Below are 20984 nucleotides of genomic sequence, written 5' to 3' on the forward strand. Positions count from 1 at the left end.
TAGCAGTTGTTTAAATAACGACTCCGTTGTTGCTGGGGAGCTGTGAGAGTTATTTCCCCCTGTTCGTTGGCTGCCGGTAGAGGGAGAGGGTGTCTCCTGAATGGCAGCTTCCAGGCTGGGACTTTACTGAGGAGAAGCAATTCTATCCGAATGTTATTCTTCTTTCCGACCGAAAAGGGAAACTCAAGAATATAAATATAGATCTTTAGAGGGTGTCATAAGACACTGACACGCTTTGAAGGATTTCTTTTTAGAAATTCCTTATGTCTTTTGTGAGTATATTTTTATGCAAGGTGTTCGTTTCCTAAAAAACTTCAAATTCTTCCCAAAAAATAAGAAGAAAAAGGATTTATTTATTATTTTTAGCTTCAAACAAGTTTGGGAAATGTATTGTGGAATTATTTGTAACTCTTCTAATTCGTGCTGTCTAAATGAGGATTTTTATTTTTATGATGTTAATTGGAAAATCGGAATCACAAGAAACAAATGAAGAAATGAGTTTTGCTTGTTTCATTGAAGAGAAAAAAAAAATTTATTTATTTAAAACTTTATAGATAATTATGAAAAAGAAAAATAACTATTGGAAAACGTCTGCACTAAATATAAACACGGACAAACTTTAAAAGATTGATAATAATTGAATGAAAAATTAAAAAAGGAAAAACCTCAACACAGCAAAGTAAGATTTTAATGAAAAAGTACGGAAATGTCGATGACTACTAAACTTTGTGTAAAGTCATGAAAGTTTTATCTGGATTATTTAGTAAGTGTCAACGTATCATTGAAATATGAAAATCTTACGTTGGCGAATCAATATTTGCCAGTGGGCAAGCAACTTACGTTTCTCTCTCAACACCACTTGCGATCTCATCAAATTAATGTATTTCAGTCTCTGTTACAACGCGTTCACCTCACCCAGTCTAATTCTAGAGACTGGTTTGGAACCAGTTTTTTGGATCGTGGACCACTTTGCCAAGTACATGGGACCCATTCTGATGTTTATTGTGTTTGCGTTGTGTAGCATTGGTCTTGTTATATTTTATGTGATTATGATACCTCGGTACCTTTCTTATGGTTGGCACTGGTTCCTACCGAATTTCATCTTTGGAAATTGGTTGTTGGTTAACACAGTATTCAATTATGTGATGGGCTGTCGCACGAATCCAGGCCACCCACCTCAGATTGTTCCCGAAGTGGTGTCCATCTGCAAACGTTGTATTTCACCGAAACCACCCCGGGCCCATCATTGCAGCGTTTGTAAGAAGTGTGTTCTTCGAATGGACCATCACTGCCCTTGGCTCAACAACTGTGTTGGCTTCTACAATCACCGTTATTTCTTTCTATACATGGTCTACATGATGTCCGGCTGTCTCTATGCATGTTTTCTTTTCTATCCATTATTCTACGATAATTTTTATGTCGGCAAAGAAGTCGTATTCCACGGAGTACTGTATCCCCTTAACATGGCTTACCAGTTTTGGATGTCTAAAAACAAAAGCTACACATACATAGCTATCTCTAATGGTACTTCTGTGAAACGAACTCCTCCTCCTCAATCTTTCAACCAGCTCACATTATCGGATCAGATTTATCATCATTCTGTGATTTTTGTGTTTTTCCTGGGGTTTGGCTGTGTTATAGCCCTGAGCATCCTCTCTTTGTGGCATGCACGCCTTGTGAGTCGTGGTGAGACTAGTATTGAAGTTCACATTAACAAAAATGAAAGGAAAAGGCTTAAAAAACTTGGACAGACCTATGTGAATCCTTATGATTTTGGTTTTGTCCAGAACTGGAAGTTATTCTTTGGCCTGACTGAAGGTAGGACATTCTGGCGTCACATTCTCTTTCCATCTCGACACAAGCCTCCAGGAAATGGTTTACAGTGGAAAACAACTACATTTACTGTGGATAATTTTGAAAATATTCATGTGTTGTGACACAGTTGGTACAGCTATATCAATTTTGTATTTTGCAGCTCAAATGTATTTCATTGAAAAAGTCCCAATCAAAATAGCTGACACTGATGTTCTATGAATATTTGTTGAAATTATGAAATTGTTGTCCTGTCATAGTGTAACTGAAATAACTAGGGTATATATTTATGACTAAGGTGTATATTTAGACAATCATTCACTTAGTCCTCTTTTGCAAGTTAGACATGAGGTAACGTTTTTTTTGTTTTGTTTTTTTTTTTGTTTTTTTTGGCTGAAAATAATGTAACTTATTTATTTTCTCTAATTAAGCAAAGGAATATTATTTTGTATGGAAATACTGAGATTCATATGTTGTTGAAATAAGAAAGTTAAGGTTATAAGAATAGGTGTTAATATATAACTTGGGAGTAGTTGAATATTGCAAATAGATATAAGAAAAAAAAAAAAGACTTTATTTTGACTGAAAAACTTATTTTTCAAAAGAATTCACCTTCTGACTCCTTCCATTTTGAGTAAAGAACTTTGCCTCTATCAAGGACTGTCAAATGCTCAAGGAAAACTAATTTAAGTCTCTGCAGATTACCTTTTTACTATTTTTTTTTTCTGTAACTTTAAGTTGTTTCTCTGCCTTTTTTGGCCAACATGATGCTTTTAAGCAGTGTTCTCTTATACATTCCACCTAGATCTTTCCAATTTAACAAGTTCCATTTTTTTTGTTTGCCATTTATTCATACAGTGGATCATATTTCTTCCTTAATTACTCATCTTCTGATTGTAATCTATGACATAAGGGGGGAGAAAAAGTGGATGAAAGCAATGCTACTAAAATTGGAACCAACAACAACAACAATAATAACTTGAAATGCTTCAAAATAGGTAAATCTTGCACCCAACTCTAATTTTTATTTGATTAATTTTTTCAAAACACCTTTCAGATTTCTGTTTCAAACAGCAGAACCTTTGATGACAAAATAATCAAAATTTAATTTCATCTCTCTTTTTCCATCATTTGGTTTTAGTTTTCAAAATTGAAATTCTTGAAATATTAGAAGGGAAATCTTCAAAATCAGTAAAATAATTTTATTTTGAAAGCAAATATAAAGCTAATAGCGGAAAAGAGAAATGTAAGGTTGAGAAATGAAGCCAGTCGAAAACAGAAATTGAGAATTGTTGGCGGAATCTTGATTATGGCTTAGATATAGGGTGAAGAATGGATTTTGCATATCTTCTCCAGGTCATTTGGTGATCCAGGGACTTTGGAATGGTTGGCCAGGCACTGGTTGATTAGAACCATTTCCGTATATTTTGTATCTGATGTACCAGGTGGTGTAGTTAATGTAGTTGTAAACGATCATCACCACCATGCAAGCAGTGTTGTTTCTGGTGTTTTGTGGAAAACATGTCTGGCCATGTGAAAATATTACATTGCTTGGAAACAGGCAAGTGTTAGTGACAGGAAAAGCATCTGACTGTAAAAAAAAAAAAAGTACTCTCTCACTAAATTCTGTCTGATCCATGGAAAATGGATGTTAAATGATGCTTCAGAATTATCAATGTTCAAAATAGTTTTGAAGAAATCTCTGATTTATCTTTTCTGAAACTTTTATTTGTTTCAATAATTCAAGAAAGACAACGCTTAACATTCTTCATTATTGTTAGCCCCAATTTTAATATCATTGCTTTCATTCACTTTTACTTGATGCTGTCGTTCTTCACTATTTCATCAATATTCCATCAGTTTGTGCTGAAATTCCATCATGGTGTGACCATTTTTAAAATCATCCTCAAGTAATTCTCACCATATTCCAAGAAACCACTTGACTGTAGTAAGATTGAAACCTTCAAGATATTCTTCTTCTTTGGCCCAGTTTCTCATCATTTGCCATCTGAATGATTAACTTTTGGATCAAAAAGTATTATAACATGTCTTTCAATTACATAGTTTTATTTTATTTTTTTTCTTGTTTCCCTTACAAACTGGCATTTCTTTGAAAATGCTATAATTTTATTTTGCTTTAAATATATAAATATTATCTTATAAATGTCTGGTTATGTCTTTTATAAACTGTAAATTTTTTTGTCATTTTTTTCCCCCCGTTTTTTTCTTGTTTGTTTTGTCAATTTGTTAAAAGATAAATCTCTATTTTTATTTTCAAAACAATGATAACCAATTTTTTTAAAAATTGTCAGTGAAAAATAAATAAACAAAAAAAAGACCCCAACAAATCTTGTTCAAATGAGTCAATGTGTAATTAACGGAATCGGACATAAAACATTGGAATCAGGACCTTGTGATTCTGACTCAACATTTTAATTACCTTCGTCCAATTCTTCAGAACATCCTGACCCTCTCACCTGTGCAATAAAAATTCATTTTCATTCCATCAATCTTTGCAGCCATTTTACAATTTCAAAAAGATCTCATTTTTTGGTTTTCTTGGTAAATCTGAATTAACCAAAATATTTAATGAGTATTCACAAATTGAAGTCCCATTACTTACATTCTCTGTCCATTTCTTTCTTTATCATTCAGAATTTTCTTCAAAAACTAAAATTACAAAATCAAAACAAATGTCTTGGATTCATTTAAAAGCTGACTTATATATAATGAAGGAATAGTAATTAATTAATTAGCAAGATCAATACATTTCTGGATTTGAGTCATTTATTTTTATTAAATGAGATTGATTGAACATTGTTTTGTTTTTGTTGAACAAGTTTGTGTTTATGTGGAGTAGATATTTCTAAGAGTGGGGCTGATATTGCACCAAATACAAGGAAGTTACCAATTTTCAAAGGATGGAAGTGAGTGGGGATGAGCATTCATGTACTTTTGCAGAGCCTCCCAGACTGGTGTGGGTTTACAGGGGTCATGGACACTGGCTCTTCCTCCTCCCTAAACTTGTTGATAACAAATTTTGAATTTTTGTGCCACTGTGTAATGTGTCACAGTTTTCCAATTTGATTTGAGTATTGCATGGGTCCAACCCATGCCAGCATGGAAAGCGTATGTTAAACGACGATGATGATGATGAGCTTTTAACTCTTCAACAGACCATTTGTTGTCAGTATCATATCAGGTATGGGAGTAAAAAGCAGATTAGGTCCCTGTTTTGCATTAGAATGGAACCTTTTGATAATACAGAGGTGTCTGAAGGGGAAAGAGTGAACCGAATGTTAGAACTGAGAATGAAACTGCAGAACACTTGATGTTGGAGAGCATCATCCAGTCTGTCCTTTATTCAAAGAAAGAATCTCTTTGCAACTGTTAGAGGTCAATGCTTCATTGACATTTTCCCTGCTTATTCTGGTACTGGTCACTATAGTTTTGGACTACACTCATCCATGACTAATATTTGGTCATTTAGGCAAAAAATGTATCCACCATTTCTCAGGAATTCACTAAACCTTTGAAAGAATTGTTTCCAAGCCTGCTTTTATTTGTAACCACTTCACATTTGCTGTGTAAGCAGCCCTTCTCTATCATCCTACTTCTTCATCTTCCTGGCACTTCTGGTGCATACACTAACTTTATATTGGGTATACTGTGTGGGATTCCTCCTTTTTTTTTTTTTTTTAACTCGCGTAAAAAGCACCATTTGAGTGTGGCCAGTGCCACCTGACTGGCTCCTGTGCTGGTGACACACAAAAAGTACCATTTGAGCATGGCCAATGCCAGTGCCCTCAGACTGGCCCTGTGCTGGTGACACCTAAAAAGCACCCACTAAAATCTCGGAGTGGCTGGCATTAGGAAGGGCATCCATCTGTAGAAACCTTGCTAAATCAGATTGGAGCCTGGTGCAGCCTCCTGGTTTGCCAGTCCCTGGTCAAACCGTCCAACCCATGCCAGCATGATGACAATGATGATGATGTTTAGTTTCTGCTGTGTTTAGCAAACAAGAAAGAAATCTCTTTGATAAGATGCTGGTCTATCACTGGAATGGAACTTAACGCTGGAAGCTTCCAGAATATTTATCTATTTTGGGCATTTTACAAGAATAGACTGAAATTTAAAAAAAAAAAATTATTTAGTAAGCTGTGTGGTTGCGATGTTGACTTCCCAATTGCCTGCTTTTGAGTTCAATCCTGCTGTGTGGACCTTGAGCAAGTGTCTTCAACTTTAGCCTTGGTCTGATCAAAGCTATGTGAGTGGATATTGTAGATGGAAACTGGAAGAAGCCTGCTGCATAACAGTTGTGAACGAGTGTCACCATCTTACAAGCTGTGTCCTTCATCTCCAGTCTTCTGTGAAGTTCTGTCCGACCATGATGAAATTTAACCTTACCTTGAAACGGGTGGGTTTTGGCAACATGATGGGCACCTGGCTGTAGAAAACCTGTCTCAATAAATTCCATCGAACCCAGGTAAGCATGGAAAAGTGGATGTGAAAATGATGATGATGACTGTGCCAACCTTGCAGATGGCAACAGAATGTTGTCTTCTTTCTTTTTAACCAAACCTTTTGGAATTGCAACATTTATTTGAAGATCTTTTGATGCCCTGTTTTGACTTCACGTTTGGAATTTTTTTACCCTGGTTCTTTGAAGAACTTTGCTAAAAATTCCATTGTAGTTGTCTCACTAGGAAGAGGCCAAAAGTTGTACTCCATCCTGAAACACAGCAATGGCACATGGCACACTGCCTCATGAAGGTCACTTCTAGCTCTCACTGTGCATGCAACTGTGTGCTGCCATCTGTTGGTGCACTGTAGAACTAGTCTGGCAACATTTTAATACCACCTCATATTCACAAGAATGTTGTTGACAGTAACTTCTAAGTTTTGGCCAGTTAAGCCTCCCTCTGATCACTTAACTGGCTGAAACTTTGAAGTCCCTATCAGCAACATCCTTGTCAAAGAATAAACTTGTATTCTGCATAAGTAGAGCAAGCCATCAGATTAATGTAAAATTGTTGAGTGGTTGGCGTTAGGAAGGGCATCCAGCTGTAGAAACTCTGCCAAATCAGACTGGAGCCTGGTGTTGCCATCCGGTTTCACCAGTCCTCAGTCAAATCGTCCAACCCATGCTAGCATGGAAAGCGGACGTTAAACGATGATGATGATGATGATGATTAAGACGGAACATAAAAACAGACATTTAGAGAGAGAGGGAGGGAGGGAGAGAGAGAGAGAATGTATGAAAATTGTGTTATTTGTTTTTTTAATTTTTAACCTTTAGTTAAAAAAATATCTTGAAATGTTATTAGAGAAATGTGTATTGTTTGCTGCTGATAAACAAACAAGAATAAAATATTGGAATGAATCTAAATGTGGCTTCTTGTCACTGCTTTGTTCTAATTCCTGACAAATTACTCTTCCTAAAATTATATGTTTTCCTTCTAAAGGTCAAATGCTCTCAGTTATCAGGAAAAAAAGAATGTTGTCCTTGAAATTGGTTGTGAATCTGCTGTGATTTGGCTTTTCTCCTTTATTGGCTTTCAGTCAATTGTCTGTGAGGTTTTTGACGCCGTCCGCACAAAAGAATTAGCTTTGTTTTAGCTTATTTATCTTGTTGGTTTTTTTTACTTTTGGTTGCCTGGTGTTGTTGTTGTTGTTGCTTGTTGGTTAATATTACATTTATCTGAGAAGTCTCTTCACATTTCTGATGGTTAAACGTATTATTTTTACATTTATTCTAATAATCAATGTGTGTGTGTGTGTGTGTATTCACACACACTTACACAATGTATACAATAGATAGTACATCTGTATACAGATGTGTGTGTGTATACAGATGTGTGTGTGTATACAGATGTGTGTGTGTGTGTGTGTATACATAAACTTAAATTTTGTCTAATTTTTAATTTTAAAACCTTTGAGAAAAAGCATGCCCAGAACTGTTATTTCTATTTTGAGATATTATTATTATTATTTAATTTTAAACTGTTTATTTTTATAAATTATTAAAAATGTCAGCATGATGCTCATCTTATGATGTTAAGCTATTCTATGAATCCTGCTCTGCAAATGGTACTTCTTCTGGTTTACAATATGCAGTACTTCACACTTCCTAACATTTTATCACAGAATAGTTAGGAGTTTTTAATAAAAGGGCAGCGAGTGTCCTATGACATATATCTAGATACAAATTTATCCGAAATTGAGATCCTGGTGATATAAACATTTACAAAAATAGCTTAAAACTGGTTCTGCGACATTTTTTTATCTGCATTCCCCTCTGTTGTTTTTGGCCGGGCCAGATACATTGTTCTGTAGTTACAGAATGGAAGGTCACTGTAGGTGGTGATGGTCATTATTGATTTAGTTGTATAGATATGCTTGTGTGCACATGCATGTGTGTGTGTGTGTGTTGATATTGGGGAAGGATGTGTATATGTGTGATTATGTATACATGTATGCGTGTGTGTGTATATATAATCCTCATCATTGCTCCAAGGTCCACTTTCCCAAGCTTGCATGGGTTAGAGGGAGTTTGTTTGAGCCAGATTTTCTACAGCTGGATGCCTCTCCTCTCACCAACCCTTACCTGTTTCCAAGGTAACATGTTTCCCCATAATATTGGAAATGAACCACACAATATTGAGACAAGGTAACACACACACACACATGGGATTCTTTCAGTTTCCATCTGCCAAATCCACTCACAAGGCTTGGTTGACGTGGGGTTATTGTAGAAGACACTTGCCCAAGGTGCTGTGCAATGGGACTGAACCCAAAACCGTGTGGTTGGGAAGTGAACTTCTTAAACACACAACCATTTCTGTATTTGTGTGTGTTTGAAGAAGTTCTCTTTGCAATCACGAGGTTCCAGATTCTGTCTCACAGCGGAGTATTTTGGAAGAGTTTGTTTACCGGAGGGAAGGACCATCATACGGTCAGAATCCATCAGAGTAATTGAATTTGGAATTCAAAGGGTTTGACCTTTTTGCATAACATGTCACACTGATGCTTGGTTAAGAAGATCCTGTGGAATACTCAGCCGTTTGAACTCAATAAATTGGTGGTCATCCAATTGGATCCAATAACAAGAGTATGAGGTGCTGAAATGGACAGATTTCTATTTTATTTTTGAAACACACACGTATGTATTCATATAATTACGAGGGGAAGTCAAAAGTTATCCACACTTTTACCATAACCTATCTTTATTGTTGTCACACTATCTTCTGCTCCTGCATGCTTATAGTTGGTACTTTTGTGGTCATTTGATGGTAGTTTGAGCCTGATTGCACCGTTTTTCTTTCTGGCTTTACAATGTAAGCATGGCCACTCCACTAGTAATGTGCACCAAAGAAGAACGCAGAGCAGGGATCTGAGAGGTGGTAATGGTGAACCGCTGAACCATTATCATCTCCCGAGCTGGCTGAATCTTCTCCTCAGTAGTGGAGGTTGATGGGTGTCCTGCTTCCTCTTCGTGCATCTCTTTTCTCTGACCAGTTTTAAACTTCTTGATCCACTCATACACACTTCTACGTGGTTGTGCACTGTCCCTGTATTGTGCTAAAAGCCTCCAATAAATTTCAACCAGAGAAATTGGATCACTGCTCTTTGTTCTTCTTTGGTGCACGTTGCTAGTGGAGCAGCCATGCTTACACTGTAAAGCCAGAAAGAAAAATGGTGTAATCATGTGACCACAATAGCACGGACTATAAACATGCAGGAGTAGAAGACTGGGTGACAATAATAAAGATATGTTACAGTGAAAGTGCGGATAATGTTTGACTTCCTCTTGTATATACAAGTTTTGAAACTTTTACAGGAGAGACATTTATTAGTTTCAGAGAAGTACAAAACTCTAAACTCCTTCAAATCTATGGTTCTACTCAGCAGCTGTAATCACTTGAGAACAAAAGTGTCACATATTACTCCCCCTTCTTCTTCTTCTTCACATTATCAGTCCCCCTCCACTGGAACCTTCCAGCCCCCATTATCCTCTTTTCCCACACTATTTTCACCAATCTTTGCCTTCAGTTACCTCTCCATCTCTCCATCTCAGTTCCCTCTCATATCCACCCTCATTCCCCCACTCACTTCAGTACTCCTTTGTCTCCCTCCCTACTGCTCCTTCCCCTCGCTCATCCCCCTCCATTTTAGAATTATCCTCCTTCCTGAGTCATTTCTGTTTCTCTCACCTGATGCCTTCACCTTAATGATATTTCTCATCAACCACACCTCCATCCTTGTTTATCACTTGCTCCATTCAGCTCCAGCCCCCATCTCTAACCATCTGTTACTCCCCTCTTACATTCTTATGAAACTATCCCCTCTCAACCCCTGATTCGCTGTCTGTATCCTCTTGTACCTTGAGAGTTTGTTCTTGTTCCCCATCACAACCTTCCTTTTATCTTCTTCCCAATTACTCCCCCCCCCCCATATAATGTCAGGTAGTCCTATATCTCCTCTATGACCAGACACCTTTGTTTGTCCCCCTCTCATACTTCAGCCTCTCAGCATCTCTTGCAAAGCCATAATCTTTCCTCTCTTGAATACTTTTTCTTTTCTTGACTTGTAAGTTACCTGGGCAACCCCAATGGTGCCAGTGGCATGAAAATCAGCACCCCCTACACACTGTAAAGTGGTTGGCATTATTAGGAAGGGCGTCTAGCTGTCATTGTGGGCTTCATGCAACCCATTGAGTCCTCTCAAACCATCCAACTCATTCCAGCAGGTAAGACAGGTGTTAATTGGTGATGGATTAATTACTATATAAAGAAATCATACTCAATGTATTTTATTCTTGTATTTCAGTTTGATCAGCCCCCATCATGTCTGATGATGATGAAGCTCCCCCTGATCTGGTCCCTGCAGATATTGTTAAGGTCCCTATAACAATCATCACAGGATTTTTAGGTAAGGTCTACTGGATTCTGTGCTCTTAACATCCTTTACTTATTCTGCACCCTTTTCCACATACATTTTCTCTCCATCGAATATAGTTAGGGGGTGGGGGTGGGGTTGCAGTGGGATAGTTTTCCCTGAGTGACACTTTTATGGTGGTGGCATTTCTAGCTATGCTGCTTAAAACTCTATAGCATTAAGGCCAGGTTGGGGGTGGAGATAGCAAACTCAAGGGCTGCCTCAAGCAGCACTTTTAGGTTGGTTATATAAGCTTGTTTTGGCCCAGGGTGGGTGATAAACTCAAAGCTTGCTTGGGCAGCACACACTCTGGCCTTACCACTGTTTGTGTTCTAGTTTTCATGCAATTTTACTGTTGTAGGATTTCATTGTAAAAATATTTTATGTAATTAACAAATATATTGCATAATTAATGTATTTTATAATCAACAGGTGCCGGTAAAACAACTTTATTGAATTATATCTTGTCGGAAAACCATGGGAAACGAATTGCTGTTATTTTGAATGAATTTGGAGAAGGTAATTAATTTGGAGAAGGTAATTAATTTGGAGAAGGTAATTAATTTGGAGAAGGTAATTAATTTGGAGAAGGTAATTAATTTGAATTGTGTTACTGGCAGGGTTTCATTGTAAAGATTTGTTATGGAATGAACAATAGACCAAACTTTAAAAAATGAGTGCTGGAATTAATTTGACTGAAACCCTTTGAGCTGGTGCTCCAGCATGGCCGCAGTCAAAGCTGGAGTCTTCTTGTAGTCTCCTCTAACTGTCTCTGTTGTCCCTTTCCCTATCACCACAAGAATTGTGAACAATGTTTGATGGTGTCTTGAACAACCTGCACAGTGAATATTTTTAGAGCGAGGATGGTTTGTGCAGAGCCAGTCCCATTTTAACTTGTATTGGTCTGATGCAACGAGTGTCACGAGGTCAGTTGTTACCAGGAGGCAGAAGTTGTAAATGAGCAGCCAAAAGAGCTGAAGATCCTCACCTGCCCTGGGTCTGATGATAATTAACCCCTAACTGGGATCCTAGCAGGTGTTTATTATTCTGGGTCAGGAATAGACCTGGGAACAGAAGTGGTAAAGTGGTGGCTGCACACTCTTCAAAACTCTGAAACTAGGGCTGCATTTGGGCCCAGGACAACATATTAGATTAAATGATTAGATTTTTTTAGGATTATACTGACCAAAGGACATGAATATAGTTTTGCCCCTGGAGTAATGTCAAGTAATCTGGACAGTAATTATAATTTCACTTTTGACCAGATTTTAGTTATTTTTATTCTTTTGTTTCAGGAAGTTCCATTGAAAAGTCTTTAGCAGTTGGTCAGAAGGGGGAATTATTTGAAGAATGGCTAGAATTACGAAATGGATGTTTGTGTTGCTCTGTCAAGTAAGTCATTTTACAGATGGTCTTGGTGGAGGCAAGGGTTGAGATGCTGTTGTTTAGACTTGGATTGATCAGACTTATAATTGAAGGCATTCCAGCCATGACCATCTTGTCTTTTTAGGAATCTGTTGGACTACATTAGCTAATTTTCTTTTTATTTTATATGAATATGAGGGCGTTTTAGCTCATCTTTAGCAAACCAAATGAACAGGACCTAATGAGGATATGGATCTGGAGATAACCTCTCTTATAAATGTAATTGTTAAAAACACAAAACTATGTCAACAACAAACGAAAATCATTCATCAATGGAGGTGAGAATGCTGCATGTGCATTTCTGCCTGTCTGAGCTTTGTCAGTAGCATATACTCACTGACAACCACATGCTAACATAAAATGCATCACAACTGATACGGGAAAACAGTGATTGAAAAATCACTGGTGTTGCAGTTAGCTACTCAGTTGAGTGAAATTCTGTTATGTGCAATGACTGCATGCTACTGACAGAGTGCAATGAGACAGAAATGTGCATCTGGCATTCTCACTGCTGTTGATGGAGATTTTTGTCTGCTACTGATATTGTTTTTGTGTTTTTAAACACAGCATGTCCATAAGAGATATTATCTCTGGACAAATACTGCAGTTAATTTGCTTTTTCATGTATCTCCATTAAGCATGATACACAGCTGGCTGGTTTAATCTAATGATACTTCTATTGCATGTAACGGGTATTGCACTACTACTATTACTACTACTGCTGATGAGGGTGGTGGTGGTGGTGATAATGCACAATTTGTTTTAGTTATTTTTTAATGTCATTGTATTTCTTTTTGCTTTGGTATTGAACCGCCATTGTGGCCATGATGGAGCGCTGACTTGTGGATGTCACTAGTAGCACTGTGTAACAACAGTAACAAGCATAACAACTACTGCTACTATAACTGTTACATTATATGATAATGTTTAAAATCTGTCTGTTCCAGGGACAACGGAGTGAAGGCCATAGAAAATCTCATGTTAAAGAAAGGAAAATTTGACTATATCTTATTAGAGACGACGGGTTTAGCTGATCCAGGTGAGTAGATTAGCAAGCAGACAGTATTCTTGAAAGATTACCTTTTGGTGGAACCGACACGATCCAGGTGTGTGCTGGGGCACAGGTTTTAGTATAGGGAGTTTAGCTTTGCCAGCTGCATTAGTAAATGGTACCATGGAAAAAGTATCCGGGTCTTGGTGTAAAATGGTTAAGGGTTATGGAAAGCATCCAGCCATGGAAATCCTACCTGTGCAGACACTGGAGCATTGTGCAGTCCTTGGATATGTTGGAGACTGTCAAACCATCCAACTGATGGAACATGGATGCTGGAAAAAGATGATGGTGATAGTGTGTGTGTGTGTGTGTGTGTGTGTGTGAGAGCATGTTGGAAAATATTAGCTTGGCTGTACACAGGTGAGGCTTGGGGACAAGAAGGACTTCCAGTCATAGAAAATCTGTCTCACTATACTTTGTCTAACCCATGCAAACATAGAAAAGTGGACGTTAAATGATGATGTTCATAAATGTTGATGATTTTATATTTAGTGTACTGAAAGTATGTTTAGTAATTAAGCAGTAAACAAATATAATATTAAGTGATAATCAATGTTATTAATTTTGCCTTGAAACCAAGCAAGTGAGGACAACACCCGACTGATTCAGCCTTTATAAGATTATATGGATACAGATTCATTGCAGAGACATTCTCTTATTTCACTAATGAGCAATTAAATATACACTGTAGTAAAGATTGTTTGCCAACATAACGTGGTTTAGGACGAATGTTGCTGTAATTTAGCCCCAGGAGACATCGTCTTCAGCTGGCTATATGGCACGATCTGTCGACACGATTGTGTCATATAGCCAGCTGGAGACGATGTCTCCTGGGGTTAAATTACAGCAACATTCGTCCTAAACCAGGACGGCCATGTTATGTTGGCAAACAATCTTTACTCCAAAGTACTGTTGCTGAATATCTCTCGTGAGATTTAAAAATAGTAATTTTCGAAATAAATAATTTCTTGAACATTTACATGGAAAATTTTAAGAAATAGTCTCTTCTTAAAACTACAAATTTAGGAAAAATATCGAAATGTATTCTTTGCTTAGTTTTATTAATCAGGCTTGGACGCAAAGGCAAATATAATTCTGAATAACATTTCTGTTTTTCAAGATGCTCAGAAATGCTAACTGTTGGTTTTCTGAAATTTTATGTAACAAAATCTGTGTTACACCTAGATATCCGTTCCATAGCAAAATTATAAATTATTCCTTTTCCAGGCGCTAAAATATTAGCATAAATTTTCTAATGTCTAAATTGCTTTTAAAATTTACCGCAACTCAATTTACTCCTATTTCGAACGTATTTGTTAAATGTCTTAAATTTAGCGCATAAAAGGAAGGAAACCAATCTTCAAAAGCACGAGTTGTTTCCCTTGAATCGGCCCCCTTTTTTTTTTTTTTCCTTTTCTTCATTATTTATTTCACGTTTCCCGTTTAATAATTTATACTCAAGAGGGCAGCGAGCTGGCAGAAACGTTAACACGCCGGGCGAAATGCTTAACAGTATTTCGTCTGCCGTTAGGTTCTGAGTTCAAATTCCGCCGAGGTCGACTTTGCCTTTCATCCTTTCGGGGTCGATCTAATCGACTGGCCCCTCCCCCGAAATTTCGGGCCTAGAGTAGAAAAGAATAATTTATACTCAAACCAAGTCTCAAACTCCGAAATATGCATTTAATCTGATCGTCTTCGAGGATTCATACGATTCTGTGTTTTCTATATTTTAAAAAATAGACACATTTATAGTTATCTCAAATTTGTTTATGTGCAATTGCCAGTACACCATTTTGGGTGTGGCCGTTGCCAGTACCGCCTGACTGGCCTTCGTGCCGGTGGCACGTAAAAGCACCCACTACACTCTCGGAGTGGTTGGCATTAGGAAGGGCATCCAGCTGTAGAAACTCTGCCAAATCAGATTGGAGCCTGGTGTAGCCATCTGGTTTCACCAGTCCTCAGTCAAATCGTCCAACCCATGCTAGCATGGAAAGCGGACGTTAAACGATGATGATGATGATGATGAAGGTATGTGATTGAGCAATTATCGTTATAAGTTGATTATTGACCAGCAAATGACTGCTTAAACTAATATTATGCAGTTAAATAAGACCACATTCTCTTTGTAATGTAGCATTATGAACATATTCTCGCAGAATGTCTGATTGACCGTTACAGTATGTTGTTCATGGAAAAATTCACTTCAATTTCGTTTAGTATCACACTGTTGGACGGTGGACGGTCCATTCATAAGGACATTTGTAAGGAGACTCACTAAAATGTAGTGGGAGGAAACTCAGTAGTACAGAGTTGCCTCCCTCTAAAAGTGTCTGTCTTGACGCAGATCTATAATTTACAAGAAATCTTAGCCGTAAACCTTTTTGGATATTATGTGCCCCTTACTTGGTTCTAGGACACTGAACTGCCCCTGAATTTAGATTAGAATCTAAAGGAAAGATCAGTAACATTATGCCTATAGCTAAATGATTGTCAGAGAAGCAAACTTGAAAAGAACACACACACACACACACATACACATGCATGTACGCACATACATACACACACACACACACACATATTGTTCTCCTATTACATCCATGTTTAACTCTGTCAGATGACACAAAACATGTCGTATACATGTATAATATTGCCAAAGGATTTGGGCATCAGATTTAGTTGCCCTTCCTGTTATTAAGTTTTCATGTGAATCTTATTAACTCTTGATGAGTTCTTTGGTCTTTTATTAACGAGCCCAGCACTACCAGGGTTTAACCTCCATTATTTTCACCATCTTTATGTTTCTACCTCTGCCCCTGTTTGACTTTTGCCTGTGTCTTCTTTCTTCAGGACCAATTGCATCAATATTTTGGGTGGATGAAGAATTATGCAGTGATATATACTTGGATGGTAAGTAAATTCTGTACACATATATATATATATATATATATATATATATATATATAAATATATAATATGTGCTTACCAACCACATGGTTCCGGGTTCAGTCCCATGCGCGGCACATTGGACAAGTGTCTTCTACTATAGCCTAGGACCGACCAAAGCCTTGTGAGTGGATTTGGTAGACGGAAACTGATAGAAGTATGTGTGTATATGTTTGTGTGTCTGTGTTTGTGCCCCCACCAACATTGCTTGACAACCGATGCTGGTGTGTTTACGTCCCCGTAGCTTAGCGCTTCAGCAAAAGAGACCGATGGAATAAGTTACCAGGCTTACAAAGAATAAGTCCTGGGGTCGATTTGCTCGACTAAAGACTCAAAACTAGCGATTCACATTGTAACCTCTAGAAATAATGGATTATATCTTGAAATATTTTGTCTTATCTTAATTTTTAATGATTTGTTTTGTAGCTTATTTTTATTGTTTTTCTACTTTTTACAGGTATAATCACTATGATTGATGCCAAACATTGCTTACAGGTAAGATTATTATTATTATTCTTTTGGAAAGGAAATTGAGAGTGGAGAGGGAAGTGCTGTTCTCAAGTGAGTTTACTGAAAGGTGGGTGGAAGTTGTGAAAATGGCAAGAGTGGATGGTACCCCTCTAAGTGTAGACCTGTGAGTCAGAGAGAAGGAATTGGAGAGGGCACTTGCTCTTGGGCTGGTTATACGACACTGGCATAAGCCATGGGTTATGGTCTCACTTGGCTCCCTGTATGTATATATATATATATATATATATATATCCAAATCCGTAATCACATGCTGATATGATATTTTTAATTAATCCATGCCGAAACTAATTGATTAATAAATTCATTCTATTTCCTCAGTTTTAAAGTTTGTTTTTCTTTGCAGCATCTAAACGAAGTGAAAAAAGATAACCTGGTTAACGAATGTGCAAGGTAAGCCAAGGTCAGCCAAGACATTGAATTGAGTGTAAAGTAGGGAGAGTTATTTAAGAGAAATAAAAGTCATCTGTTTTTTCCATGCTGGCATGGATCGGACGGTTTGACAGGAGCTCCAACCAACAGCAGTATGGGAAATGAAGGTCAATTGATGGTGATTATAAACCAGTCTCCCCTGTCTGCTTTGGCATAGTTTCTGTGGCTGAATCCACTTTCTAATGTCAGCCATTTCACAGAGTGAGCTTGGTGCTTTTTATGTGGCACCAGCACTGGTGAGGTCACCAAGTAACTTGTAAGACAAAGAGACTCCCTCCCCCCAGCTGAAGTGATGTGGGGGTGGGGGTAGTATTGAAGTTGGTGGCTTTTTGCTTGATGATGAAAGGTTAAAGTATGGTAGACCAACAGGAGCAGATGTCTTTCTTGAGAGGAGATATAAATTTTACAAAGGACATAGATTGTTTACTCACACATGTATTACATACTTACTGGATAGCCATGGCTGGAATGCTCTTTGATTATTAATTGATCCGTTCAATCAGAGTTGACCAACAACAACAATAATAAATAACTTCAATAACACAGTCACCATGACTTACAACCTTAACAATCACCTCTCTCATCACCATGACCACCACCACAAATAACAACAATTCTACCTCCAGCAACATCACCGCCACCACCACCACCACCATCATTATATTCATTGTCCCTTAAAGTCACATGACTACTGCTACTGCTAATTCTATAACACTGTCAGTACATTCAACAAGGACCATGGCAACAAGTAGGAAGAAAAACAGAAAAAGAAAAAAAACACCCCAAAAATAAGAAGAAAAAAAAAAGAAATGGCCAACAGTAAAGAATAAATTCAATTTTGAGGCATTTTTGAAGTTTGAGAATCATTTCCGTTGAAATGTTGTTGATGTTGTTCTTAATGCTGTTGTAAAGTTTGTAGCTAGCAGTGATGATGATGATGGTGGTGGTGGTGATGTTGTTTCCTTGCAGTGTGTTCTGATGAGAAAATGATTTTGATTGTGGAGATGTTGCTGCAGGGGAAAGTGGGGGTTTTTTTTTTGTTAGTTTGTGTGTTTTATTTGTCCACAAGTTTTTAAACATAACTACAGTGATTTTGTTCCACTTACTTCCGCAGATACCATGTCATTGCATGAAGATTATATTCTTAAAACTCTCTTTGTGTGCATGTATGTGTATGTGTGTGCATATACATACATATATATAATAGAAAAATGTTTCAAAAAGAAAGTAGAAACTACACGTGGGAAAGATATGGGGAAAGTAAGGAGAATAAAGATAAAAATGCACATTGAATATCAAAAAAATAAAGGCTTTTTTATGAAAAATAGTGATAAATAAATACAATTAGATGAACTGAGGTAGAATTAAGAGGAATAAAAATCATTATTTTGAATTGTTAAAGAGATTCAAAGTCAGGTACATCAACATGTCAGATGTCAGAATGGCTGGTTACATTAACATGGGGTTCACAGTGATGTAAAACAACCATGAAAGTAGCAAGTGTTGGTACAATACTGTAGAAATCTAAGCACCAAATCGAATTTAAACCATAGATCTGACTTGGGGTTGGTTCTAGGTGTGGTGTAGGTATAAGTAAGAACTGAAATGGGGTTTAGAATTTACAACAGCTGTTTCATTAGAACTTTATGGATGTATTCATAGCATAAATCCACCATTTTCAAGTAAAAATTGAAACAGGTATAAACAGGTGAGGTAAATTTTTGATGGTGTCATTATCCAACAACAGATAGATAGGTCATCATTCAATGTCATAGGATATCCTTTTCTAACTGTTGTTGGTTGCCATCATCAAAGTTTTATATCCCCTGTTTATACCTGTTTAAAATTTTTGTCTGAAGATGGTGGATTATATGTTATGATGCAATCTCAAGACAAAGATATCTTTATGCTCATGCACATACATACATAAATAAATATGTACATATTTATCAATTAATAATTGATAAAAGAATAGGAGTTACATAATCACCTTCATTAGCTTACAGCTGTTTCTGCTGTAAAAAAGCAATTCAATCAGAACTAAGTGCTCGTGCAAGATCATATAGTTTCCTCAGAGCCATTAAAATGAATATATATTTGCACGCGTGCGTGTGTGTGTGTGTGTATACATGTGTGTGTGTGTGTGTGTATACATGTGTGTGTGTGTGTGTATCTATATATATAGCTATATATGTGTATATATATATAATTGTCTTTTACATTTCATATGCTTGTAGACAGATTGCATTGGCTGATCTTGTGGTTATCAATAAAGTGGATCTGGTCTCAAAAACAGAACTCTCACAGGTGAAGGAGAGAATATCGTAAGTTAGCCAATAATTTTGCTGCATTTGCAACTCTCTCCATCTCCCCTCTTTCTCTCTTGCTCTTCTTCTCTACTTCCCCCTCTCTCTCATCATCTAGTGCCTCTCTTTCTTTTTCTCTCTCTTATTATATTTAAGGTTTTGCTTGTGTCTGAATATTATACTTCAATGAGAATCAAAACTATGAAAGTCGTCTCTTGGGTGGAAAGTGCAAGATTTAATTATTCTTTAATACACTCAAACAAAATGGATTCCAATGGATCTTTATTTCATTTTAATATTCATCATGCAAGATTCTTGGTACTTCGTTAGGAAAGACAAAATCACTACAGTCTTGGAATGGTTGGCGTTAGGAAGGGCATCCAGCTGTAGAAACACTTCCAGATCAGATTGGGGCCTGGTGCAGCCTCCTGGCTTCCCAGACCCCTGTCGAACTGCCCAACCCATGCCAGCATAGAAAACGGACGTTAAACGATGATGATGATATATGCAGCTAGACCCATTGCCTGATTTCCTTCCCAAGACATCTCTGTGACCCTTTACTTCTCTATCTACAGCTCTGAAGTTGTTCCTAGATACCCCTAATCTTTCTCACTACCCAGAATCATTTCATTTGCTATCTGCCCCTCACTGTTAATATTGTCCTCTCCACCCACATTTTGCACTAATCATCAAATCATCTCCCCACAATATGTCTCTCATTCTCCCCATGCACTGTATCTGTCTCTCTCTCTCTCTCTCAGCAAGGTCATCGAGTACAATACCGTGAAGTGGTTGGTTGTGGGGGTGGGGCGTCCAGCTGTGGAGACCAAGGTGAAAGAGATATTGGGGCATGATGCAGTCCTTGGACTCACTGGATCCTGTGAAACCATCCAACTCAGGCCAACACGAAGCATGCACATTAATTAGTGATGATGATGATGATGGTGACAGTGACACCTGTACATATATGTTGGGCTTCCACACAGTTTCCATTTACCAAATTCACTCACATGGCATTGGTTGGAAGACAATTGCCTGAGGTGCCATGAAATGGGACTGAACCAGAAACCTCACAAAAGCAGGATTTGCATCACACACACACACACACACACCTGTCTGTCTGTCTGTTGGTTGATTGAGAGATCAGTTTGTCTATCTGTCTACAAGCATATTTATGTGTGTGTGTGTGTCTGTCTCTGTGTGTGTGTATATGTATATATATGAGTGTATGTATATATATATGTCTTTGTATATGAGTCTGTGTGTGTGTATTATGTATGTATATATGTGTATGTATGTGTGTGTGTGTGTGTGTGTGTGTATATATATATATATATATATACATACATACATATAATGTCAATTTGTATTGTTCTAGAGAGAAGTAAGTGCCAAAATTGGTTGGCCAAACTAAGAGAGTGATGATGATGATGATGATGATGTTGGCAAGAAATGACAAAGCTCACACATTCAGTACTCTGATGATAAAGTAAAGAACAAAAGCGAGAGAGAGAGAGTAAATGGCTGTTGGCTAAGAGAGTTTTGGT

At 37.4% G+C, this 20984-nt stretch overlaps 2 protein-coding genes across 4 annotated transcripts in view; both read left to right on the top strand.

The window, feature by feature from the left end:
- LOC106868185 (zinc-regulated GTPase metalloprotein activator 1) overlaps positions 1–20984 on the top strand; it is a 52195-nt gene that overhangs the window by 1139 nt on the left and 30072 nt on the right. For 2 of the 3 annotated variants that reach the window (XM_089356873.1, XM_089356872.1), the window contains exons 2-9: positions 10642–10743; positions 11182–11268; positions 12045–12141; positions 13122–13213; positions 16076–16135; positions 16629–16666; positions 17046–17092; positions 19369–19455. In XM_089356873.1, coding sequence (XP_089212999.1) covers positions 10659–10743; positions 11182–11268; positions 12045–12141; positions 13122–13213; positions 16076–16135; positions 16629–16666; positions 17046–17092; positions 19369–19455 — 593 coding nt within the window. In that variant the 5' untranslated portion in view covers positions 10642–10658. Of the gene's footprint in view, positions 1–61; positions 273–10641; positions 10744–11181; positions 11269–12044; positions 12142–13121; positions 13214–16075; positions 16136–16628; positions 16667–17045; positions 17093–19368; positions 19456–20984 lie in introns of those variants that run through there. The other variant, XM_089356874.1, reaches the window with a different exon arrangement.
- On the top strand, positions 266–4322 carry LOC106868326 (palmitoyltransferase ZDHHC16). Its single transcript, XM_014913525.3, has one exon. The coding sequence runs from the start codon at positions 789–791 to the stop codon at positions 1935–1937; it is 1149 nt and encodes a 382-aa protein (XP_014769011.1). The 5' UTR covers positions 266–788; the 3' UTR covers positions 1938–4322.

The sequence above is a fragment of the Octopus bimaculoides genome, chromosome 8 (assembly GCF_046866305.1).
Source record: "Octopus bimaculoides isolate indiv1 chromosome 8, ASM4686630v1, whole genome shotgun sequence".
Classification (NCBI taxonomy): domain Eukaryota; kingdom Metazoa; phylum Mollusca; class Cephalopoda; order Octopoda; family Octopodidae; genus Octopus; species Octopus bimaculoides.